Below are 27209 nucleotides of genomic sequence, written 5' to 3'. Positions count from 1 at the left end.
TGATGTGTTGTGAACATCAATAACCTTCACGTTGGTGCTCGACAAGTGAGCTCACTGATCGCACACAATTCCCTCTTCCATGAAGAAGTTCCATTAAATTTGCCTAAGGAAAAAAGGCATAAGAAAATAGGTGTAGGCAAAACATTTAAGTCACGATAACATGGTACCTGAAGAAAATCCAAACATGAACCCAACATGCCACCATACCTAACATCCTATATGTCCAACAATCACATGGTTTTGCATCCTAAACGAGGCCCACCCTCAAATCCAATCCTCTTTCCCTGAAAATATATAAGAGATCCATAGGTCTCTGCAAAACACAAACTCTACAGCAATACAAGCTCTCGATCCTCATCTTTCCTATTACTCAGCATTCTCTCCATCGTAGCTCAACCATGATCAAACACAGCAAGCTCCCGAGGATGGCGAAGAAATGGCAGAGGATGGCAGCCATAAGAACGAAAAGAATCTCTCACAAAAGAGGAGATGTTGCCGGATATAGCGTCAGGCAGGATAAAATGGTTGCAGGCAGAGGCCACTTTGTTTTCTACACCACAGACCAGAAGCGGTTTGAAGTCCCCCTCAACTACCTCTCCACCCCAATTTTTGAAGAGCTCTTCAAAATTTCAGTACAAGAGTATGGGCTAACAAGCAACTCTCCTCTCAGAATACCTTGTAATTCAGTTTTAATGGAAGCCATACTGAGGCTGCTCACGCAAAGAGTCTCCAAAGAAACGGAGAAAGCAGTGATTCTCTCCATCTCTTCTTGCCGGCACTCATCAGCATTACACTTTGAAGGATTTAGTGATCATCAAAGACTTGTCCACGGCTTCTAAATGAAGCATTGTAGATGAAAAGTACTTCCTGTGTACATCTGACATAATTGTTGAAACACTTCAATACAGAAATTATACAGATCATTCCACTTCATTCATCATATTGTTAGCTTTCTGTTTACAAAAATTTAAGCGGGTTCGGTATAATTTCTGGCGGCCAGTCCAACATTTGAGAAATTTCCAAGGATCATGTACTTAATGTAGTTGCCAACCCACATGGAGAGTCCTTCTGGACAAGAACAAAAAGAAAGGTGGCCTAATATCGTATGGACGATCACATGGTGTGCTCCCACTCCTGTCTGGAACTGTCATTGTTAGCCTTCAATTGACCAGCGTCAAAGTTGTCCTCTTTCAATCGTCATGTGGCATAATTGAGTAGGTATACCATCACCTTCTATTCTCTAATTTGAATTCATTAATGCTGCAACTGAATCGCCCGTTTCATCCTTCTGTTTCCCTTTGTCATCCTTTAATCATAACAGAAAACCATTGTTGACTGTTTTAGTTCCTTCTCTTTAGCTAAGAATACAGGAAAAAGTCTCAACCTGACGGGCAATTTTACAACAACAGGTTAACCTTCATATGGAACAAGAACATACGAAAAACAGCCGCCACACAATCTATTGTTCCGGAATCGAAGGCATGGGATTTGGTGAGACATGAATAGCCAAAAATTATGTGGTTCTCAATTGTGACAACGAAGCTCATGTGCTGTGAGCGAAAGGCACCTTTTTATGTCAATAAAGAGGCGGCCATGCATGTGGTGACAAAAATTTTTAATTTGAAATTTTAACTAATGCTGAAACTTGATTGGTTGTTGATCAACATATACAACTTTCTCTAACGTTATTTTAATTTAGGTAGTAAAGAGATAAAGAGTACAACCCCTGAATGGTAGAAAATATTGAAATAAAAATGAAGAATTTTTTGTCGTGTTTTACATTCATAAATCACAGGTATTTATAGGTTGCAGATGAACAAGATTACAAGATAAGTGTTATTGATAGGATTACATGATAAGTGTTATCGGTAGGATTACATGATAAGTGTCATATTTGAGATTACAGATAAAGATTATCCATTATCTCTATCATGCACTCGCAAGATGGAGCTCCAAGAGGAGAGTCCAATCTTGGTCTTCAAGAAAATGAAGCGTGTTCACGGAAGCAGTTTGGTGAGTGCATCTGCTAACTGATCAGCAGAGGAGACATAAGTAACCCGAAGAGCGCCACTCCGAACTTATTCTCGAATGAACTAGTAATCCAAAGCCATATGTTTCATGCGAGAGTGAAATACTGGATTGGAGCACATATTTATAGCACCGATATTGTCAAAATAAAATACCGGTTGTTGAGGAAGAAAAACACCGAGTTCACTCAAAGGAGAGCAGATCCAACGGATCTCAGCTGCAGTGGTTGTAATAGAGTGATATCGTGCCTCAATAGAGGAGTGATCCACAATCCATTGCTTCTTAGAACTCCAAGAGATAGAATTACAGCCTAGGTAAACAATATAGTCACTTGTGGAAGTGAAATCATCCTTGATTCCTGGCCAATCAGTATAAGAGAACACAAGAAGAGACAAAGAAGAATGTTAATGGAGGACAATACCATGATCCTGAGTCCCACAAAGATAGCTTAACAATCGCTTGACAGCTGTTGATTTTCAGTACTCCATGGATTTAGCTCATGGATAAAAAGGGAGAGAGACCCATTAGGAGAAAACCAGAGGAAGAAGGGTTATGGACTTGATGTCTTAACTCTACCCATGAACCTCTATTTATAGATTAATGAAACTATTGTATTACAATAATGCCCTAAATTTAGGGTTCAGGGTTCAGGGTTTTAACCCTAGAACTTTAACCTAATTACATCAATGCCATCTCTATTAGATGACTCTTTATTTACCATCCTATCATCATCGTATGTAGGCCTCTGGGCCTTGAGCCCGTCTTCAATATCTCTTGGATGTATGGGCCTTCCTTAGTCTTATGGGCTTGAGCCCATCTTCCAACACACTTGGATATGTGGGCCTTCCTTGGTCGTGTGGGCTTGGGCCTTATCTTCCAACACTCCCCCTCACACTGATGCTCTCGTTCATGAGGCCTATCTAGCATAACATCTGTAAGAGTAGCATCACTTCAAGTCGTATGACATTGATCCCTAATCCAGTCAAATAACTCATGTTGGATGTTCGACACACTCCTATCTTCTGTAGGTAGTACCACTCATATTGATGTAGGTAGTGGGTCTATACGCTGAAGGGTAAAAATAAAATAAAAAACTCCATCACCGTGTCCCTCCACAGGACAACGTCTCTCATGTGGTAAGAGTCCCAATCCGGGCATTGACTCTCGTGGTGTCCCAACCACAATATTTTTTAGAGTCTAATAAATTATGGTATGAGGAAAGATACCTAGGCCACCTCTTCTTCAATAATAATTTCTCATCCAAAAGACACAATAGCAACCGTTGACATGGGCTTAGGACCATATAACACGAACAAAAATAATCCTTTCAAAATTGACCATGAAATAATCTAATGTAAATATTTATACCAAGTAATATGTTGACCAAGGAATAACTTGTCAATTCTTAAAATAATAATCCAGGTAAATAAAATTTTATCTAGTGATGCCGAGTCAAATAGTAGACCAATATATCTGAGTCGTTGCAGAAATACTTATAAGCTTTGGTTTGGACACGTATACTAAGGCAAAAAATAAGTGGCCCGAGTCAGGTTGACCCAGACCCGAGTTGAACCAGTAAGTTGACCCGGACAAAGTTGGCCCAAGTTAACTCAATAGATTGGTGCTGCTCAACAGCGGCAATAAGGGCAGCCTGGTTCACTCGGTTGACTTGGGAACTTGACCAGTCCAGTTGGGCTGGAACAACCGCGGGATGGAGCTCATTAATTAAGGTTTCCTGTTAAAATGTGGGACCCACCATTGTGCTCAAGCTGGTGGGACACACCATGTGGACATGGGACACCAAGAAGAGTCCTCACCCAAGCAAGCACAAGTTAAGGAATTAAGAAGCACAAACTGAAATGAGTTAGAAGACTTGAAGATCAAGTGGGACCCACAAATATCTCACGAGCTGGCAACCTTATCAAGATGAGCTAGAAGATCATGAGGGACCCACAAGGATAAGGCCATGAGCTGGCCTCCTCCCTTATATTCACATGAATGAAGAAAGAGTTCTAGTTCAACTCATATTTGTCTTCTAGTAGATTGGTTTGAATGGACTTATCTTAGAGAGTTAGAGTTGGAATGTATTAGGATTGAAATGCTAATTGTATAAGAACTCTACCTCTTCCTCTACTATAAATAGAGGTGTTGTAATTCGGAATTAATCAAATTACTCATCTGCTTTTGGAGTTAATCTCTCTCTCTCTCTCTCTCTCTCTCTCTCTCTCTCTCTCACTCATTGCTCGGTGCCACCTCTCTTTTCTCTTTTATTTTTTCTTCTCTCTACCCAAGAGCTCTTCTGCCCTTTTCTTCTTTTTCCTTTCTTCTTTCTCTTGGTCGGGATGATGGAAAAGGGATCCTAAATTCAACATGGTATCAGAGAATTAAATTTAGGATCCCTCATCAAAGGAATGCTCTAAAGTAGTGATGATCAACACCACTCAAAGAAGGCTCTTATGTGAAGGAAGAACACAAGTTGTGAGATAAGTGTTCAATTTTTTTTCTTCATGTTACTGGTTATTGAATTTTAGAAGGTGATTTAAGGATGAGTATGTGAATGCTTTCATCTTATTATATTATGGATATGCATGACTCTCTATCAAGAAGAAGCTACCAAAACAGTTTTGTCTGTTGGGAAATTCTGTTAACCGAGACTAGTCCATGATCAGATTGTTGGATTTTTTTTTTTTGTGGGAACATGAGTCCCCTGATATAGAAGATTGATTATTGAGTCTCTTATGAGTGGTATTAGAGAAAAAAATCAGAATGAGAATTTATCATCAATGTTAAAATTCCCCATACATCGAGTTGTTTGAAGAGTACTGCTTCAAGTATGTTATCTGCCTCATCTTCATCCTAGATAATTGACTCAGGAGCCTCCAAGCATCTTAAAAGTAACAAAAATTTATTACATTCTCTATCTCCGTGTCTTTCACACAAGTTTGTTACCATAGCTGATGGTTCTCAAACCAAAGTCCAAGGGAAAGGTTTCAGTTATGTCACACCATCACTTCCGCTCACTGATATTTTTTTTGTTCCTACTTTCCTTTTGAATATTATCTGTTAGTCAGCTGAAAAAATACTTTAATTGATCTGTTACCTTCTCACCCACTTCATGTGTCTTTTAGGGTCGTATAATGAACCAAGTGATTGGTGGAGGCCATGGACAAGGGGGGGATTTACTAATTGGACGTGCCAAAAATGAATATGGTTTCCACTACTGAAAATGAGAGAGTTATGGCACAATCGGTTGGGACAACCATCAGCACAGTCTCTTCATTATATGTTTCCTTCTCTTAAAGTAAGGTCATAATTTCATTGTGAGGTTTGTCAATTGAGTAAACATCAAATGAGTACATACTCTCCCTGTCCAGAAGTCAAAAATGTTACTCCATTTTCTTTAATTCATATTGATGTTTGGGGGCCCTTGAGTGTCTCCAACATTTCTCAAGCAAAATACTTTATTACATTTATTGATGATTTCACTCGCATAACTTGGTTGTTTATATTTATGGAGCGTTCTGATATACCATTTATTTTTAAGTCATTTCAAGTTATGGTACTCACACAATTTGGTCAGAAAATAAAAATTCTCCTGTCTGATAATGCCAAAGAATATGTTTCCAAATACCTTGACTCCTTTTGTCAAGAAAATGGCATTATCCATCAAACATCATGCGCCTACACTCCTCAATAAAATGGTGTAGTTGAACGGAATAATCGTCATATTCTTGAGGTAACTTGAGGTTTATTACATGCCATGAATGTTCCATACTTTTATTGGCCTCATGCAGTCCTTACGGCTTGCTTTCTTATAAATCGTTTACCATCTACCATTCTTGGTAATAAATCTCCTTACTCTAGATTATTACCAAACTATGATCCATTTTCACTACCTTTGAAAGTCTTCGGATGTCAAAGTTTTGTTCATAATTCATTTCCTAGACACAACAAGCTTGATCCTAAATCTATCAAGTGTATCTTTTTGGGATACTCTCGCACACAAAAGGGTTATGTTTGTTATAGTCCTACTCTTCAACGTTTATTTGTGTCCAGGGATGTAATAATTTTTGAAGACTCCTCATTTTATTCTGATAGTGCTCCTCCTGGTCTGTCCTCCGTACCAGGTTCCCCTTGACCGGTTGTACCTTGTGATACAGAGATTATTCAACCCCCAAAGCAAGTAGCCGACACCACACCTGCCGAGTTAATAGATCCAACAAAGGTAAGTCCTTCGTCACCAGTTATTTTTGGCCATCAATATGATACTCGTCCTATTTCTATAAGGAAAGAACCTAGATCATGCACTAGACCTTCTACTTCTCATCCCATTTCAAATTTTGTGTCTCATCATCGCCTCTCACCTTTATGTTATCAGTTTCTTTCTTCTATTTCCTCTATATTTGTTCCACAGTCCTATCAGGAGGCTCTACAACATCCAGAGTGGAAGACAACAATAGATGAAGAAATGAAGGCCCTTAATGACAATCATACCTGGTCACTGGTTCCTCTTCCAACAGATAAAAATCCCATTGATTGCAAGTGGGTTTATATTGTCAAACATAATCTGGATGGGTCAACTGCACAATTGAAGGCTCGATTGGTTGCAAAAGGTTATACTTAGTGTTATGGAATTGATTATGAAGAAACCTTCTCTCTAGTGGCAAAAAATAAACTTGGTACGTATATTATTATCTCTGGCGGCCAATTCATCATGGCCGATATATATTAACTTGATGTGAAAAATGCACTTCTTAATGGTGACATTAAAGAAGAAATTTACATGCAACAACCACCTGGGTATGTGGTTGAGGGGGAGTCAGTATGCTGCCTAAAAAAATAGTTATATGGTCTAAAGCAGTCCCTTCGGGCATGGTTTGAGAAATTTAATCAAGCCATCATACGGGCTGGCTTTTACAGATGCTCTAGAAATCACTCAGTATTTATTGAAAATACACCGAAAGGTAAGGCGATTCTGGCTCTATATGTTGATGATATTATTTTAACTGGGAGTGATTCCGAGGGCATCCAAAAAACAAAGGAGAAAATATGTGCTAAATTCAAGACGAATGATCTTGGACTACTCAAATATTTTGTGGGTATCGAAGTATTACAATCTAGACATGGAATTGTGCTATCCCAAGGAAGTATGCTCTTGATCTACTAGAGAAGACAGGAATGATGGGATGCAAACTAGAAAACACTCTTATGGACTCAAATACAAAATTATGTGGAGGCACTGGAGAAGATGTAGATATTTGGAAATATCAAAGACTAATGGGACGACTTATTCACCTGTGTAACATGGATGGATATTTCATATGCAGTGAGTGTGGTAAGTCAATGCATGAACATGCCACAACTTAGTCATTGGCAAGCACTTGAAAGGATACTATGATATAAACCCCAGGAAGAGGGCTTCTCTATAAAAACCATGGTCACTTCAACATCGATGGATTCTCAGATGCAGACTAGGCCGGATCCCCGGATGACAAAAAATCTACTTCGGAATTTTATACAATGGTTGGAGGGAATTTGGTTACATGGAAAAGCAAGAAGCAAAATGTAGTAGCATGGTCTAGTGAAGAAGCAAAATACAGAGCCAAGGCACACACTATTAGTGAACTCATATGGATAAGATCTCTTCTCACTGAATTGGGATTCGACAAAGAAACTTCGATAGATCTATACTGTGACAATCAAGCAGCAATTCACATTACATCGAATCTAGTCTATCAAGAAAGAACAAAGCATATTGAAGTGGACTACCATTTTATATGGGAAAAGTTCCAAGCAGGTTTCTTATCCCTGAAACATATATAATCCCAAAGTCAAATTGCAGATATTCTCACCAAGGTCACTCACAAGATTTTGTCTACCATATGTAGCAAGTTGGGCATTTATAATGTCTTCTCACCCCCAGCTTGAGGGGGAGTGTTACAATGTGGGACCCACCATGAGGACGTGGGACACCAAGAAGAGTCCTCGCCCAAGCAAGCACGAGTTAAGGAATTAAGAAGCACAAGCTTAAATGAGTTAGAAGACTTGAAGATCAAGTCGGCCCACAAATATCTCACGAGCTCGCAACCTTATCAAGATGAGCTGAAAGATCTTGAGGGACCCACAAGGATAAGGCCACGAGCTGGCCTCCTCCCTTATATTCACGTGAATGAAGAAAGAGTTCTAGTTCAAATCATATTAGTCTTCTAGTAGATTGGTTTGAATAGACTTATCTTAGAGAGTTAGAGTTGGAATGTAATTAGGACTGAAAGGTTAATTGTATAAGGACTCTACCTCAAATAGAGGTGTTATAATTTGGAATTAATCAAGTTACACATCTCCTTCTTGAGTTAATCTCTCTCTCTCTCTCTCTCTCTCTTTGCTTGGTGTCACCTCTCTTTTCTCTTTTATTTTTTCTTCTCTCTACATGAGAGCTCATCTTCCATTTTCCTCTTTTTTCTTTCTTCTTTCTCTTGCATGGGATTATGGAAAAGGGATCCTAAATTCAACATTTGCTAAATTAGGAAACATGAAATTTTTCTACAATGTCTTCTTTCTCGACCGAAAAGAGCGAAAAAACCTTCTTCGTAAAGAAATGACAACCATGAGCTAGCGCTCGGAAAGCTCGACAGTGATACATCCAAAGAAAACTTTATATATAAAAATCAATTCATTAGATTAATCATCAACAACAGAGAAATATGGAAACACAACAGAGAAAATATCTCACGATACTAAAAATTAGGTTTGGCCGGAATTGGCAACACAGCAGAGTCGTTGTTCTTCGAAGTGGGCAATGAACTCGTTCTAGAAAGGCTAGTGAAGAATAAGATCAATTTACGATCTTCACCAACCTGAGATGGACAGCAGCAACGAGATTTTCTCAGAGTCTCGGGAACAAAGTTGTCTTCTTCGGCGATGCTGGCTTCTGAAAAATTATTCTCTTTGAAAATACAGCAAGTCTCTATAAGTTTTAATGAAGCTCCTGTTTCGGTAGAGATTAACATTGTTATCAATCAGCAACTTCCGAAGGAAAGATAGCAATGTGGTCTGCCTAGATGATTCACCAGTTGGATAAAACAATCAAGAACAACAAGAACACCTCATGCTAGAATTAAAAAATGAAGGTCACAACTTGTTGAAGCTTTGCATGAACGTGTTGTCAATATTGGACAACATAGTGTATGTTGTTAGACAAACAAGGGTTGTCTATGCTCAAATCAAATTCTCTCTCAATAGCATATGTCTCAAACCTTCCCAACGGCTACGGACTTGCTGCAAGTATTCCAAATAGAGAAGAAATTGGTTGTGGAAACAGAGAAAAGAAAAACGAGGAGAATTTTGTTTCTGCTACTCGTCGCTGTGAGCAGTATGAAAACACTTCTATTGTTGTAAGTATTCTCAAAGAACTAGAGAATAGCAGACTTGTCTTCTTCTTCCTGCTGTTGTTTATTGATTTATGTAAATCATTATAGCTTGGAGTCTTAGCCAATCATCAAACATCCGCAGCAAAGCTTAATTCCGAAGTATGCAGGACCATGATGTAACATGAAGCATGAAAATAAGGATATTGAACCCAAGACTCGGCAGTACGATTTAATCAAAAGAAGAAAGCAAAAAAAAAAAAAAAAATGCATGAGACTAAGAAATAAAATAGGGGAAAAAATTTCTAACCTACACGGAGGGGAATGAAATATGAAAAACCATAGTCGAAATCCTGAAAATCAATGTTCTGATACATGTTGATTTTCAGGACTATTGATTTAGCTCATGAAGAAAAAGGGTGAGAGACCCATTGGGAAAAAACTAGAGGAAGAAGGGTTATGGACTTGATGACCTAACCCTCCCCCTGAAGCTCTATTTATAAATTAATGAAACTATTGTTTTAAAACAATACCCCTAAACTTAGGGTTTAGGGTTTTAAACCTGGAACTTTGAGCTAATTACATCCATGCCATCTCTATGAGATGATACTTTATTTACCATCCTGCCATCATTTTATGTGGGCCTATGGGGCATGAGCCCGTCTTCTATATCTCTTGGATGTATGGGCCTTCCTTGGTCTTATGGGCTTGAGCCCATCTTCCAACACACTTGGATACGTGGGCCTTCCTTGGTCGTGTGGGCTTGGGCCCTATCTTCCAACAACAACAACCCAATGGTCAGTAGTAGGGCAATGTATAAATTGAGACAACATATTTACATGAAGTTAGAGAGCCTAAGAAATGCCCTACGTTATAGAGCCTAATCAATGCCCTATGTTGAGTCAATATGCGGATCATTAAGGGCAATTTGGGCATTTCACACTTTTAATTCGGTTGCCCTAATTTTCTCTTTGTATTTGAGGGTGGCGTTGTTAGGGATTTATCACCCGGAGTAAAATCATCAGTTGTAGCCAAGAGAGGTTTGAGAAAAAACACCTGTGAGTGTGTGAAATTTCTCTTGTAAACTTTTTCATCTTCATAGTAGATTATTGCATTGGCTAAAGACAAGACGTAGTCTAACCTTGAGGCGAACCTGTATAAATCCTGTCTTTGTTCTCATGCTTATTTTTTTCTTCTTCTGTGATTATTATTATTGCTCTCATTAGTTTGGAATTAGGGCGTTTAATTTCTAATAGTTTACAACATAGGCAATGTCAGGGCGCATAAGAAACATTTATTAGAGACTACAAAAAATAGTTTATTCATATGGATAGGAGAGACTCATGCCATAATGAAATATGAGTGTAGGTGTCGTGGTAAGAGGCATACTTATAGTCTTTGCATTTGTCATGCATTTGCGAGCAAGTAGATAAAAAATATACCAACGTTGAGATAGAATTAAGCCTTGAGAATGAGGAACAACATCTATGCCATGAAAGTAAGTCAATGAGCCAAGATCCTTGCGTGAAAATCGCATAACAAAAAGGTGGATGAACGTTGTAATAACTTGATTATTGTCTCCGGTAATAATAATGTCAACCACATAGACCAAAATATATAGCACTGTAGTACCCGCATGGGAGATAAATAGAGAGGAGTCTGCATGAGATTTGGTGAAGCCAAAGGTGACAAGAAACTAGTGCAACTCATGATACCAAGCATGCAAAAAATTTACATGAGATCGTAAATAGCCTTGGAAAGTTTGTAGACATGATGGGGATGATCACGATCAATGAAGCCTGGTGATTTTGCCATAAAAACATCCGCATATAGGGTACCTTGAAGAAACAAATTTGGTGGATTATTTATAACTTTATCGATTCAAACTAGCTATTATTTTCCCATTTGAAAAAATCAATACTTTGATTGTCGATCACTGTACAATGATTGATCGAACATAATCGCTATTTTTTCAGTCAGACAGTGACTTATTGATCGATGGACTGATCGATCAATTTGTTATCATTGGTGTAGAAAAGTTAACTTGATTGATCATTGGCATGGAGATGATCGATCAATCAGAATTCCAAATGGTTGTGCAATACAAGTATGATCGATTAGTTCATTTCCTATGACCGATCATGATATATGTCCCTTATTGGAAATATTTTGTTGATCAATTAATCTGGTGGGATGACTGATCATTCCATGTGAAATTTGCTTGCCTTGACAAAATTGATCAATCAATCCAAATGGGATGATCGATCATGTTTTTTAGCATAAATTGGCCATATTCTGGATGATCGATAATGCTTTATATTTCTGGCCTGCACAGATCTGGATGATCGATCATTGCAATGACACTTAAATTGTGTTGATTCTTATAGAATGGGAATGTTTTTCACTAAGTGTTCTAACATTTTCTAAGTTATGTTTATGATGTCTATATGCAATTTATGACCTAAAGTTCCACTTTCGTAATTGTACTTAAAGAAGGGAGTTTAGAATATTCTTTTACATTTGTAACTGAGTTTAGACATTTGACTTTTACATTTGAACTCTAGTCTTCTCATTGTCTTCTTTCTTGTGGGTGTTTCTTCAAGAGACATTCCTCAATGATGTTTGAGGCCTTGAGTTAGGGTTGATCTTATGGAAGCTTAAGACCTTAAGATGCATTGACTCTTGAAGGTGAGTATCTGAAATATTTAAGCTTGCAAATTGTTAGATCAATTAAGTTTTGGTATCATCAAAAGCAAAATGGGAGTCAACCTATGGTCAACATTAAATACATTACCAAATAGTTAACAAAAAACATAAAGTGAAGTTTTTGGACAGATGGAATTAACGATTGCACTTATCTTTGATCTGTCAACCACCACTTTTGAAGCTTAGATTTGGTGCACTTTTACAAAATCTTGATGTCATTTCACTGTAAGCTATAGATCAATATCTCTTCTACTCGGATCTTAAAAAACAATTTTAGGCACCTTTTGAGAGAAAATATAAAAAAATATCAGTGCCTGAAATATTTTTTCCCTGGATAAACTTTTGGCGAGGCATTCTATATTGTTCAGTGACCAATGGTGATGAAACCAAAGGTGAAATGCTCAAAATTGAGCTAGGAACCTATTTCTAAAATTTTATCACGAAAGGCTGAACAATTTGGAAGATATGAGAGAAAGATTGTTGGCTACCCATTTATAGCCCATTTATAGATTTTTACATAACGTAACATAACGCGTATCAACCCAAAGTGCTATTTTTAGACAAATTAAAGATTTGTCCAGGTATGAGGGCTTATCGTGTAACCTAAGGTAAAAAACTGAGATGTCTTGCCCGATATGCTAGACATCTGAACGATATGGGCAACGATGCTTTTGAGGATCGTATCCTCTATTTGACTAAAATCTCATATCTTCCATTTCCTACAAGATTTCATCTCCATTTTGTATGGGTTGAATCCATTCTATATAGAAGCTTCTATCTGGATTAAATCCATTTAATGTAGTTGAATCCTATATACATATTCTTCCTATACGGGTCGACTCCTTCAAGTGATTTTCATGAAGCATGATTTAAAAATCAGGATTTTTTAGCTCAACTTTGTGCTAGTGTGCTCAACTCCATGCGTAGTGCATGACTCCATATTGATGTTCTCGGCTGCACACGTTTATCGATTTGACTTGTATTAGTTGTGAACTTGTCATTTGGGTGAGCCAAATTTAAATCAGCCTTTGAAACTTGATAAACCTAATCATCCTCTCCCCCAAGTTTGTCCTTTTTTGACCTTACACAAAAGGTGCTAGCCTCCATTAACCCTGAGTGAATAATTTCTATAGGCATATATGCCTTATTAACAACTCGATCAAAAGGAAGTTTAGATTATTTTTTTCCATATATCATCGCAAGTGTGTAAACATGAAATACTAAAAATGTGGAAGCAAACTATGATGAACTAGAGTAGTAAGTGGGGAAGAGGATGGGTGGCCAAGTCTTCATTGTCAAAACAAAGACAAAGATTTCTTTGTGATAGTAAATGCTTCTTCATCTTGTGTCAAGAGATATAAACCATTAAACAAGGTCTCGCAGGCTTTTGTTGCTCTACTTTGATTGTCCTTCACATGGAAACAATTTTGGAAGAAATTCCAAAAAACAATTATTATCTTTTGTGTACCTTGAGATAGAAAGAATGTTCTTCTTGATTTGAGGATCTATGAAAGAATTGTTAAAAAAGAAAGGACCAGTAGGAGAGGGAAACTTAACTTGTCGTTTGGCTGTAAGAAAAAAGTATAGTACATGAACCTTTTTTATTCATTTAAAATAAGAAAGGTGAGAAACATACCAAAGTCGCTGGTCATGTGAGTAGCGGCACCTATATCTAGAAATCCCTATGTGGGTCTATGCTTGTGTAGGTCAATGAGTTGCTGAAAATTCCTTTTGTCGGTCTAGGCTAGTGGACCTAATTAGCTGTTGTAAATCTAATCGAAGGTTTGCTATTGTAAATTGGCTATTGTCCTCAATTCAATGGCATAATCCTTGTGTGGGCAACAATGTAATTGCCTTAGAGGCAATCTTCTGTAGATGTCGTAGAGTAGTTCAAACTTAGTGTTGAATTTATGGAAAAGAGAAATACTTCATTGAGTTCATTAACTTGTCGTAATAAGAATACATGAACCTCTATTTATAATAGAGGAAGGCAGTAGAGTTCAATTACAATAAAACTACCTGTGTCCCAATTACACCCAAACTCTAACACTTAAAGATAAGTTCTAACATAATTAAATAACTCAATATAGATAAAAGACAAACATAACTCAAACTAAAACTCTTCTTTGATGTGACCATAAGATAAGATACTTTTGTGAGTCCTTGATCTTCCAACTGATGTGATAAGGATGCCAGCTCATGGTAATCATTGTCGGTCCTACTTCTTATGGGTTTGGGCCCATCTTGTAGGCCTTCCCTTGTCGTGTGGCCCATCTTATAATAATCTTAGATATGTAGGCCTTCCTTCATCGTGTGGGCTTGAGCTTATCTTCCAACACTTAATGGAACCTTTGGGTGCTAAATCATCTTGACAGGTGGTCAAGCAATTTGTGGAAGGATTGTAAACCACCTAAAAGTCCTATATGTGCTTTGTTTGTTATTGATCACGCTTGAAAATAAATTATAAAATAAATTTTACACTTCGAATCACTTACTAGAACAAAATGACACACATAAGAACTAAATGAAATAAATTAAAATTACAAACAAAAGTTAACAAACTTATTCACCTTCACCCTCTCCCCTCCTAGGTTTGTTCCTCAATGGACCACTCATTGTAAACATAAATAATAGATTGGATTAATATGTGGGGACCTTATTATGACCACCTCCATACATAAATATGTCAATAAATTATGAAGTGTGATGGTAAGATAGTTATTTGGATGAATCCAACCAATAATAGTTGTGCAAGGCGTTGGGAGACCCATTATTTGAAAAGGAAAAGAAAGGAAGCATATTACAAGAAATTCACCTAAGAATCGACCTTCATAGCAATATATTGGTATCGAATTTGTTGTTCTATGTAGAAAATAAAAATAAACTGCAGACAACAAAACGGAAATAAAGGATTTGCACCAAAAGCTATACAGATAGAATTTGTTTCCATGAAAACACAATCATCTACAGATCATATATTTTTAATTAATTATGTTATATAATTAAAATGTAATTGACAGTTAGATATTTATAGTTCTGAACATTAAATAACCTTCATGTTGGTGCTTGAGAAGTGAACTCATTGATCGCACACAAGGGAGGGGATGGTCCCTCTTCCTTGAAGAAGTTCTACCCGAAGTAAGAGCTTCCCTCTCCTTTGGTAGCACAGTGAGATGGGATGCGCTGCCCCTCTACGGTTGTAGAAGATGAGGAAGGGGGAAGAAATTGTCATATATTCATTGATGAGGAATAAGGTATTTATAGAGATTTATAGAGACCCCATAAAAATTATAAAGACTAACTCTTCAACTAAGTGTTGGAGTTATCTTTAACTTGATCAAATTTTATCTTTATCTCTATCCTGCCCCCGCAAGATGGAGCTTCGAGAGGAGAGTCCAATCTTGGTCTTCAAGAAGAAGAAGCAGTTTGGAGAGAGCCTCAGCCAACTGATTAAGAACGCCACTCTAAACTTGTTCAGGTATGAAGTGGTAATCCAAAGCAACATGTTTTATGCAAGAGTGATTTACAATATGGGAGCACAAATATTATAGCACCGTCATTGTCACAATAAAGCACCGATTGTTTTGGAAGAAAAACACTCAGTTCAGTAAGAAGAAAGTAGATCTACAGTATCTCAATTACAATTGTTGCAACAAATCAATATTCTGCCTCAGTAGATGAGCGACCCATAGTCCATTGCATTTTAGAAGTCCAAGAGATAGGATTGTGACCTAGGTAAATAAGATGGGCACCTATGGAAGTGAAATCATCCTTGTTTCTTGCCCAGTCAGCATCAAATGCATGGAGAGGCAAAGAAGATTGTCAATGTAAGATAATACCATGATCCAAAGTCCCACAAAGATATCACAACAAGCGCTTCACACCATCCCAGTGGTCAATAGTAGCTCAATGTATAAACAGAGATAACTTATTCACAACATAAACAATTTCAGGGTGCGTAAGAGACAAGTATTGGAGACTACCAACAACAGTCTGATATTCAGATGGATCAAAGAGTGTCATGCCAGACTGACATGCGAGTGTGGAGGAAATGCAAGAAGAATTTCTAAAGGCTTTGTATTTGTCATGCATGTGTGAGAAAGAAGAAAAAAATATATTGGCATTGAGACAGAAGTAATCCTTGAGAATATGGAACAACTTCAATGTAGAGAAAATAGGTAAATGAGCATAGATCCTTGAGCAAAAATCTTTGAGCAACAAGGTGGATAAATGTTGTCATAGCTTGAACATTGTCTCTTGTAATAATAATGTCATCCACATAGACAAAAATATACAACACAATAGTATTTTTAGGAGATATAAATAGAGATGAGTCTCCATGAGATTTGGTGAAGCCAGAGGTGATAAGAAACTGGCTCAACTCATGATACCAAACACGTGGAGCTTGCTTGAGACCATTGATAGCTTTCAAAGTTTGCAAACATGGAGAGGATGATCACGATCAATGAAGCATGGTAGTTGTGCCTAAAAATATCCTCAGACAGTGTACCTTAGAGAAATGCATTATTGACATCAAGTTGTCGAAGCGACCAACCATGACTTACTACAAGGCTAAGAACAATGCGATTAATGATAGGCTTGACAACGAGACTAAAATTTTCATGATAATCAACCACAGGGCATTGATGAAACCCTTTGGTGATTACGAAAGTCTTGCACCTACCAATGGAGCCATCAGATAGATATTTAATACGAAAAATTCATTTGCAACCAACCAGATTCTGCGAGGAATCTATTGGAAGACAAGGCCTAATCCCACACAACCACCTCCATACATAAATATGTCATTACGATATGAAGTGTGATGATAAGATAGTTATTGGGATGAATCCAACCAATAATAGTTGTGCAAGGCGTTGAGGACTCATTATTTGAAAAGGAAAAGAAAGGAAGCATATTACAAGAAATTCACCTAAGAATCAACCTTCATAGCTATATATTGGTATCAAATTTGTTGTTCTATGTAGAAAATGAAAATAAACTGTAGACGACAAAACGGAAATAAAGGATTTGCACCAAAAGCTGTACGGAGAGAATTTGTTTCCATGAAAACACAATCATCTACATATCATATATTTTTAATTAATTATGTTATATAATTAAAATTTAATGGACAATTAGTTATCTATAGTTTTGAACATTAAATAACCTTCATGTTGGTGCTTGAGAAGTGAGCTCATTGATCGCACACAAGGGAGGGGATGGTCCCTCTTCCATGAAGAAGTTCTACTCGAAGGAAGAGCTTCCCTCTCCTTTGGTGGCACAGTGAGATGGGATGTGCTGCCCCTCTATGGTTGTAGAAGATGAGGAGGGGGGAAGTAATTGTCATATATTCATTGATGAGGAATAAGGTATTTATAGAGATTTATAGAAACCCCATAACGATTATAAAGACTAACTCTTCAACTAAGTGTTGGAATTATCTTTAACTTGATCGACTCTTATTTTTATCTCTATCATGCCCCCGCAAGATGGAGCTCCGAGAGGAGAGTCCAATCTTGGTCTTCTAGAAGAGGAAGCGGTTTGGAGAGAGCCTCAACCAACTGATTACCAGAAAAGACATGTTCGCGAATGAAGTGGTAATCCAAAGCAACATATTTTTTGCAAGAGTGAAATACTAGATTGGAACACAGATTTATAGCACCGTCATTGTCACAGTAAAGCACCGATTGTTGTGGAAGAAAAACACTCAGTTTAGTAAGAAGAAAGCGGATCTACCGTATCTCAATTACAATTGTTGCAACAAATCAATATTCTGCCTCAGTAGATGAGCGACCCATAGTCCATTGCTTTTCAGAAGTCCAAGAGATAGGATTGCGATCTAGGTAAATAAGATGGGCACCTATGAAAGTGAAATCATCTTTGTTTCTTGCCCAGTCAACATCAAATGTATGGAGAGGCAAAGAAGATTGTCAATGTAAGACAATACCATGATCCAAAGTCCCACAAAGATATCACAAAAAGTGCTTCACACCCTCCCAGTGGTCAATAGTAACTCAATGCATAAACAGAGATAACTTATTCACAACATAAACAATTTTAGGGTGCGTAAGAGACAAGTATTGGAGACTACCAACAACAGTCTGATATTCAGATGGATCAAAGAGTGTCGTGTCAGACTAACATGCGAGTGTGGAGGACATGGCAAGAGGAATTTCTAAAGGCTTTGTATTTGTCATGCGTTTGTGAGAAAGAAGAAAAAAATATATTGGCATTGAGAAAGAAGTAATCCTTGAGAATAAGGAACAACTTCAATGCAGAGAAAGTAGGTAAATGAGCCAAGATCCTTGAACGAAAATCTTTGAGCAAGAAGGTGGATAAATGTTATCATAGCTTGATCATTGGTTCTTGTAATAATAATGTCATCCACATAGACAAAAATATACAACACAATAGTACTTGTAGGAGAGATAAATAGAGATGAGGCTTAACAAGAGTTGGTGAAGCCAGAGGTGATAAGAAACTGGATCAACTTATGATACCAAACACGGGGAGCTTGCTTGAGACCATAGATAGCTTTTCAAAGTTTGAAAACATGGAGAGGATGATCACGATCAATGAAGCCTGGTATTTGTGCCTAAAAATATCCTTAGATAGTGTACCTTTGAGAAATGCATTATTGACATCAAGTTGTTGAAGCGACCAGCCATGGCTTACTACAATGCTAAGAACAATGAGATTAATGATAGACTCAAAAAAGAGACTAAAATTTTCATGATAATCAACCACAAGGCATTGGTGAAACCCTTTGGTGACTAAGAAAGTCTTGCACCTGCCAATAGAGCCATCAGATAGATATTTAGTACGAAAAAATCATTTGCAACCAACCAGATTCTACGAGGAATCTATATGAAGAGAAGGCCCAAGCCCACACGACCAAGGAAGGCCCACATATCCAAGTGTATTAGAAGATGGCCCCGAGCCAATAAGACCAAGGAAGACCAATGCATCCAAGAGATATAGAAGACAGGCCCACATATCAAGAAGAAGGCCCAGAGGCCCACATACAATGATGACAGGATGGTAAATAAAGAGTCATCTCATAGAGATGGCATTGATGTAATTAAGTTAAAGTTTTAGGGTTAAAACCCTAAACCCTAAACCCTAAGTTCATGGGTATTATTGTAATACAATAGTTTTATTAATCTATAAATAGAGCTTTAGGGGGAGGGTTAGGATAATCAAGTCCATAACCTTTCTTCATCTAGTTTTCTCCCAATGGGTTTCTCTCCCTTTTTCTCCATGAGGTAAATCCATGGAGTCTTGAAAATCAACATGGTATCCTAGATTTGATTTTCATGACTCAAACTATGGTTTTTCATGTCTCATTGTCCATCGATTTTTTTCATAGTTGCTAGATATTAGTTCTTTATTTTTTTCTACTGCTACTCTCTTCATTAGACCATGCTCAGTGCTAGTTCCTGAGTGGAGGTTGTCTTAGGAAATTCACGTTTCCTATTCTAATTTGGGCAACATATTTATTATTCAATTATATTTTCTATTTTTAATGGAATGGACTGAAATTAAGTAATCTAATTTTGTTAAGCCCATTAAGGAATATGGGCCAATTGAGTAGATACCATAGGGAATTATGGGAACCCTATATAAGGAGATACATTATGGTTATGGTCTCCAATATACTAAATCACATACAATTTCCCTTCTCCCCATTCGGAAGATAAACGAATGTCCCATTGAGGAACTAAGGAGATTTAGTTGAGAAAGATCACAAAACTAAGAATTCCTTCATTGATTGCTACAGAATTCCGCAACAGGTGATCGTTTGGAATGGATCCAGGTATTTATCCATAATCCTAATATTCTGACATGATATAAATTCTAGATTATGGATTTAAGCTTACGATTTTTCTAACAAGTGGTATCAGAGCAGTCTGTTAGATTATTAGGATTTTCTAGATTAATTCCGTGGAGAGCAACACTGAGCGCCGACTCAGTGAAAAGTCGGCGCTCTATAGAAAAGACTTTCTCCATGGAATCATCTCGAGGCTATGCATTGCAGTCGGAAGATGGAGGCCGATGTCCGACTGTGGAGGCTCACGCTACAGCGTCCGCAGCATCAGACACTACAGCGATGTCCGCAGCGTCGGACACTGCAGCGACGTCCAAAGGGAAAAGGGGGGAGGCGAAGGAGGAATCCTGGGCACGCTGTAGCGCCCGTTGGGTGAAACGGAGTCCGTTGGGCATCATTTTTCCATTGTCGCCATCTTTTTCTGTCGTTAGAAGGGATCTGAGCAGTGATCGGCGGGCCAAAGCCCATTGGGTGAATTGGTCCCTTACCACGCTCGTCGAAAAGAATTACACTGGCATAGGGTTGTGCCTGTTGGGCGTGCTACAGTGCCCATTCAGTGGACGCGCTGCCGTGCCCGTTGGGCGATAGTAGGGCGCTGGGAATCGGTGCGCTGCATCATCCGTCAGGAGTGCTGCAGTGCCTGTTGGGTGACAGCAGTGAACGTTGGGTGACAGCAGAACCTGTTCACTTTAGAGGGCGCGCTGCCATGCCCGTTGACTGCATTGCAATATCCGTTGGACAAATTGTAGCGTAGATATAAAAAAAATTGAAATTTAGGATACATTTTATTTAAATTAATGAGTTGACTCGGTGCCCATTGCAGCATGGCATGCTGCATTGTCCGTTGGACAAACTGTAGCGTCGATATAAAAAAAATTGAAACTTAGGATACATTTTATTTAAATTAATGAGTTGACTAGGCTGAGTCGACTCGGTCCAGTTGTTGAAGATTGGGCTGGTTGAGACGAGTCGGTCGGGTTGGCGTGACTCGGACGTTAAGGGTCGAATCGGGTAGCCTCAAACGGGCTGAGCTAGCTCACCCGAGAGAGGAACGAGCTGATTCGTTTCTAAAAATCGGATTTTTATGCCCACAGGAATTTGAATGCATGCGCAAACTTTTCGTATGGCAACTCACTTTTGTGTGTTATCTTTGGATGAATGTTTGATATATATTAAATTACAGAATACTCACTGCGGCACCAAGAAAAGAAAGGCCAACGTCGCGGCACTAGTGGGGCGGCGTCACAATGTTGGGCAGCTGAATAAAAAAAAATATTCATTTTGTTCAGTTGGTCTAGTACTTTCAATCAAATTGTTTGATGCTACATGTTGCCAAAGTAACCTCTGTAGTGTAGAATAATTTGATTAGAAATACATACATGTCTGTAGGGAGTTATTTATGCAAATTGTGCTCGGCCCAAAGGAAGACACAGTTTGGCCAAATTAACAACGTGCCTATGATGATAAATGTGTGACAATTATAAAGACTTTTCATGTGAACAATAGTCGGTCCAAAGAAAGGCTATTGTTTGACAGAGCTGATTGTCAGTATTTGATCATTGCACTGAGAGTACCACTTATAATTAATTTCTCTGTCCAAATACTAGGAATAAATGTTGTACTAGGTATCTTGAGATGGGTCCCCAATTTGGATTTTTTTTAGAACATGTCTTGTTTTTCTTTATATGACATGCTAGTTAACGTAAGTATGATTGTTTATTTTGTTCTATATACAGTTTTTGTTGCTACTGCTACAAATGTTATTGTTCAAATAAACAGCATTCCAATGCTGAGCAGGACGAACTTTAAGGCATGGAAAGATACCGTGGAAATTGTCCTCGGTTGTATGGATTTAGATCTTGCACTTCGGGCAGAGCAACCCACTTCTACTCCGAAAAACCTCAATGAGGTTAAAATAGAGAAGTGGGAGCGCTCTAACCGAATTTGCTTGATGATCATGAAACACTCTATTTCAGAGGCGTTTTAGAGCTCTTTGACTGAGAGTGTTAGGGTCCCGGATCTGCCACGTGAGGAAGACGATGACGATGAATAGGAATAGGATGATTGAGCTTTGAAGGAAGCTCGACTTGGATCTCAAAGGGAGAATTCGACCTGTTACTCTAAGCTTACTCTAAATTAACTTCAATACTCAATGCTTGTGTTTCTTATTACTCTTATCCCTTAAATAGGGTTCACCCGGTTAGGGTTTACAATAAAATATTCTAAAAATACCGCTATAAATAAAATATTAAAAAATACCCCTATAACCTAAAACTGAAATGAAATAAATTAAATTAAAGAAAACAACTAAAATAATAATGTTATTGCATGCATAACATTTAATTTTATTACGTGCATAACATTACACCCCCCATGGAAGACGAGCTTGTCTCAAACTCGGAAGCAGTATCTTTGCAAGTGTCAACCGCGATATCGGAGATCTTCAAGCCAGCGAAAGATTTTGCTTTTTTTTTTTTTCGGGTGGACCTGGTCCGAATTGGCCTGGATTGACTCAGTTCTAGAAGCCCGATCCCGCGCGTGACTCAGCTTCCTGCGCAGATCAAATTTTCCTAACTTAGGCGGAAATTTCGTCGACGAATCTTCTGGGAAAATCGGAAATCTTCCTCATCCTCATACTGATCCTGAACAGAGTGGTCGTCGGATATTGTAGGAACCTCGACTCCTTCCCTCACGACACCGACTAAGGCGGGCAATGGTCGTATGCCGTCCTCACGGCACTACACAGTGCGAAAATTTTGCCGATGGAGTCTCCTGCTGCACTGACGGTGAACAACTGCCCTTGGAGGCTTCGCCGCTTGCAAATTTGCAGAGACAGAGTACTTGCGAAAATATTTCCTGGTCGGAATGGCTGGAAAATTTTTCCTCTCCCGTTCGGAATGGAGTGTGGTTTTTCGTGAGCAGGGGAGGTTTGATTTCGGGATTTCGGAAATCTCTTCCCAAAGGGTGAGCTTTCGGACTTGAGGGGGGACCTGGAAACGATCTTCTGTGGGTATCGCCGAAAGGAATTTTGTGATATCCATCCGATTTGGGACATGTTGAGTCACCAATTTTGGAGGTTACCGTTGCGGAATCGACGTCGGTGGTCGGCGCTGATGGAGGTGAGGGTGGATGGTGGTACTGAGGCATTTGAGGTGAATTTGGATTTGAGGTTTCCCCCAAATCCTCGGCAAGAGTCTCGGCCGGTAGACGGAACGAAGTCGAAGCCTCGGCGTTACCCTTTTTCCCGTCGGAGATAGTTTTTCCTCGGGATGCCTCTCTATACCTCTTCATTCACCATAATTTCACTCCGTTGGAGATACCTTCTCCAAGGAATGCCTCTCTGTACTCCGTCGTCAGCCAATATTGCACCCAGCCAGCACGCTACACCTGTATACTTTCCGGCGTGTCACCATCTTCAACCATTTCATGGACTTGTCTGTGCATCGCCAAATTTGGGTCTTCTATGGGCGTCATGTTCCTGCTCTGATACCAGTTGTTACCGTCCCAGATCTACCACGTGAGGAAGACGATGACGATGAATAGGAATGGGATGATTGAGCTTGAAGGAAACTCGACCTGGATCTCAAAGGGAGAATCTGACCTGTTTACTCTAAGTGTACTCTAAATTAACTTCAATACTCAATACTTGTGTTTCTCATTACTCTTACCCCTTAAATAGGGTTCACCGGGTTAGGGTTTACAATAAAATATTCTAAAAATACCCATTTAAATAAAATATTAAAAAAATACCCTTGTAACCTAAAACTTAAATAAAATAAAGTAAATTAAAGAAAACAACTAAAATAATAATGTTATTACGTGCATAACAGAGAGCAAGAGCACCAAGAAGTCCTCGGTTGTATGGATTTGGATCTTGTACTTCGGGCAGAGCGACCCACTTCTACTCTGAAAAACCTCAATGAGGTTAAAATTGAGAAGTGGGAGAGCTCTAACCGAATGTGCTTGATGATCATGAAACGCTCTATTTCAGAAGCGTTTCGGGGCTCTATGACTGAGAGCAAGAGCGCCAAGAAGTTCCTAGAGGAAATTGAACAATATTTTGCCAAGAACGAAAAATCGAAGGCGAGTAGCCTTTTGGCTAAAATCGTTTTGATGAAGTATAAGGGCAAAGGGAACATAAGGGAGTACCTCATAGAGATGTCTCATCTCGTATCAAAACTCAAGTCATTTAAGATGGAGCTGTCTGAGGACTTGCTCGTGCACTTGGTTTTGATATCTCTTCCTGCACACTTTGGGCATTTCAAAGTGAGTTATAACACTCAGAAGGACAAATGGTCCCTAAATGAGCTTATATCTCATTGTGTGCAAGAGGAAGAGAGGCATTAGCAGGATAAGACTGAAAGTGCTCACTTGACCTCAACCTCTCAAAACAACAAGAAGAAGAGAGGTAAGGATGTTGCGGAAGGTTCTTCTTGGAAAGAAAATAAAGGCTATCAAATTCGACTATGGTGGTGAATACTTCAAAAGGTATGATGGATCAGGAGAACAGTGTCTAGGACCCTTCACGGTTTTCCTCAAAGAGTGTGGAATTGTTCCGCAATACACCATGTCGGGCAAACCCAAAAAGAACGGTGTTGCAGAGCGACGAAACCGAACTATTAAGGATATGGTAAGGAGTATGATCAGTCATTGCTCTTTACCAGAGTCACTTTGGGGAGAAGCTTTAAAGACCGTAGTGTACATCCTTAACAAGGTACCGAACAAAACAGTTGCCAAAACCCCCTATGAGCTTTGGACAGGCAAGAAGCCTAGCATTAGGCACTTGCACATTTGGGGTTGTCCAGCTAAGGCGCGGCCTTATAGGCCACATGAAAGAAAATTGGACTCAAGGATGGTTGATTGTTATTTCGTTGGTTACGTTGAAAGCTCTCAAGGCTATAAGTTTTACAATCCCACATCAAGATCCTTATTTGAAATGGGAAATGCGAGATTCCTTGAGGATATTGAGTTTGGAGGGGAAGAAAACATAAGGAATGTTGTCTTTGAAGAAGAATTTGTTATTGACAATGATCAGGTCTCCATATCTATTGTTGTTCAAGACACAGTTCAGGCACTAGAGGACAATGTTCAGGCTCCTATTCCTGACATTGTTCCAGATCAAGACAACAATGAGATTCTTCCTCTTGCACCACCTTTAGAACAAACTCAACAACCTCAAGAAGTGTCATTAAGGAAATCCATTAGGGAGAGGAGACATGTGATTCCAGATGATTATATAATATTTCTCCAAGAACATGAGGACGGCGTCGGATTGACAGAAGATGACCCGATTAACTTCTGTCAAGCCTTGCACAATTCTAACTCTCAAAAGTGGATTGATGCCATGAAGGATGAGATGAAGTCTATGAATGACAGTGACGTTTGGGATCTCATCAAGTTGCCTAAAGGTGTGAAGCCCATTGGTTGTAAATGGATATTTAAAACCAAGAGGGATTCAAATGGCAATGTCGAGAGATATAAGGCCCGTCTAGTCGCTAAAGGTTTTACTCAAAGGGAAGGCATAGACTATAAAGAGACTTTCTCTCTGGTATTTTCGAAAGACTCTTTTAGAATAATAATGGCACTAGTGGCTCATTTAGATCTAGAGCTACATCAGATGGATGTCAAAACTGCATTTTTCAATGGAAACATTGATGAGACGATTTATATGGTACAACTAGAAAACTTTGTATCTGGTGATCCAAAGTCTATGGTCTGTAAATTGAAGAAATCCATTTATGGTCTCAAACAGGCTTCCCGTCAATGGTATCACAAGTTTCTTCAAGTCATAACCTCGTACGGTTTTGAGGCAAATGTTGCTATAGATTGTGTATATCATAAGTTCAGTGGGGGTAAATACATCTTCCTAATATGATATGTCGATGATATTCTGCTCGCTAGTAGCGATATAGGCTTACTGCACGAAACCAAGAAATTTCTAACGAAGAAATTCGAGATGAAAGATCTTGGTGATGCCTCTTTTGTATTAGGTATACAAATACTTAAAGATGGTTCTCAAGGTATCCTTAGGTTGTCACAAAAAAGCTATATCGATAAGGTTTTGAGCAGATTCAGTATGCAAGATAATAAACCAGGAGACACCCATCGCTAAAGGAGACAAGTTTAGTCTCAAATAGTGCCCTAATAATGATCTTGAAAGAAAAGAGATGCAGAAAATTCCCTATGCATCAGTAGTAGGGAGTCTAATGTACACTCAATTTTGTACTCGTCCCGACATAACATTTATAGTAGGAATTCTGGGCAGGTATTTGAGTAATCCGGGTATGCAACATTGGAAGGCAGCCAAATGCGTGATGCGTTAGTTGAGTAGAACAAAAGACTACATGTTCACTTATCAGAGATCGGACAATTTAGAGATCATTGGGTTCTATCACTCCGACTTTGCTGGATGCCAAGATAGCAGACGCTCTACATCAGGATACATCTTTATGTTGGGTGAAGGAGCTATCTCATGGAAGTCTACTAAGCAGACTCTCATAGCTTCTTCAACCATGGATGCGGAGTTCATTGCTTGTTTTGAGGCATCCAACCATGGAATATGGTTTTGAAACTTTGTCATTGGGCTGCGAGTGGTAGATAACATTGACAGGCCATTAAAGATGTACTATGACAATAACTCGGTGATACTTTATTCCAACAACAACAGGAGCTCAACGAAGTCAAAGTTTATCTTCATCAAGTTTCTAGTTGTTAAGGAGAGGGTTCAGAATAAGTAGATTTCTATAGAACATATAGGGACGGACTTTATGGTAGCAGACCCATTAACCAAGGGTTTAATGCTTAAGGTCTTTCATGAGCACACTGCTCATATGGGCGTTATTTCTGAGGATACCTTGGTTTAGTGGGAGTCATTTTTTGTACTATATGTTTGCTTTAGACATTGAGTTATTCGATTTTTTATGTAATAAAATTGATTGCTCATTATTCTATTTATGAACTTTATGTGTTTTTCTATGTGCAATGTTTATATTGCATTAAGGACTTTGGAAATATCTCACTAAATACTAAAGGACCAGTTGGAAATAGGCATGTCTAAGATCACATTGCATGTAATTTCCATGCTACTCATCCATATTTGATCTATGTCATTGAGTGTATTAGTATGGTGATCATCGTGGTTTAGACACAACTGTAATGTGATGAAAGTCGCGGTGGTTCCATTATTAATATATAAGATGGTTCCATTATTGATAGTATACAGATGCGCGCCTAAAATATTTGTGATATAATTATTTCAGGAATAATATGTAACCCAAGTG

General features: G+C 38.6%; 2 protein-coding genes across 2 annotated transcripts; both read left to right on the top strand.

Moving 5' to 3' along the window:
• Positions 1-425: 425 nt before the first annotated feature.
• On the top strand, positions 426-839 carry LOC137943689 (auxin-responsive protein SAUR64-like). Its single transcript, XM_068789131.1, has one exon. The coding sequence runs from the start codon at positions 426-428 to the stop codon at positions 837-839; it is 414 nt and encodes a 137-aa protein (XP_068645232.1).
• A 22951-nt stretch (positions 840-23790) lies between these two features.
• On the top strand, positions 23791-24276 carry LOC137943688 (uncharacterized). Its single transcript, XM_068789130.1, has one exon. The coding sequence runs from the start codon at positions 23791-23793 to the stop codon at positions 24274-24276; it is 486 nt and encodes a 161-aa protein (XP_068645231.1).
• The last annotated feature ends 2933 nt before the right edge of the window (positions 24277-27209 follow it).

The sequence above is a fragment of the Aristolochia californica genome, unplaced genomic scaffold, assembly GCF_029961685.1.
Source record: "Aristolochia californica isolate CCGP_79_NKW_82.1479 unplaced genomic scaffold, dmAriCali1.0.hap1 SCAF_11, whole genome shotgun sequence".
Classification (NCBI taxonomy): Eukaryota; Viridiplantae; Streptophyta; class Magnoliopsida; order Piperales; family Aristolochiaceae; genus Aristolochia; species Aristolochia californica.
Note: the sequence above shows the minus strand (reverse complement) of the source record. Positions and strands in the feature narration are given on the sequence as shown.

Coding starts and splice junctions, on each gene's coding strand:
- LOC137943688 (XM_068789130.1), top strand. CDS start 23,791: ATGGATTTGGATCTTGTACTTCGGGCAGAGCGACCCACTTCTACTCTG.
- LOC137943689 (XM_068789131.1), top strand. CDS start 426: ATGGCGAAGAAATGGCAGAGGATGGCAGCCATAAGAACGAAAAGAATC.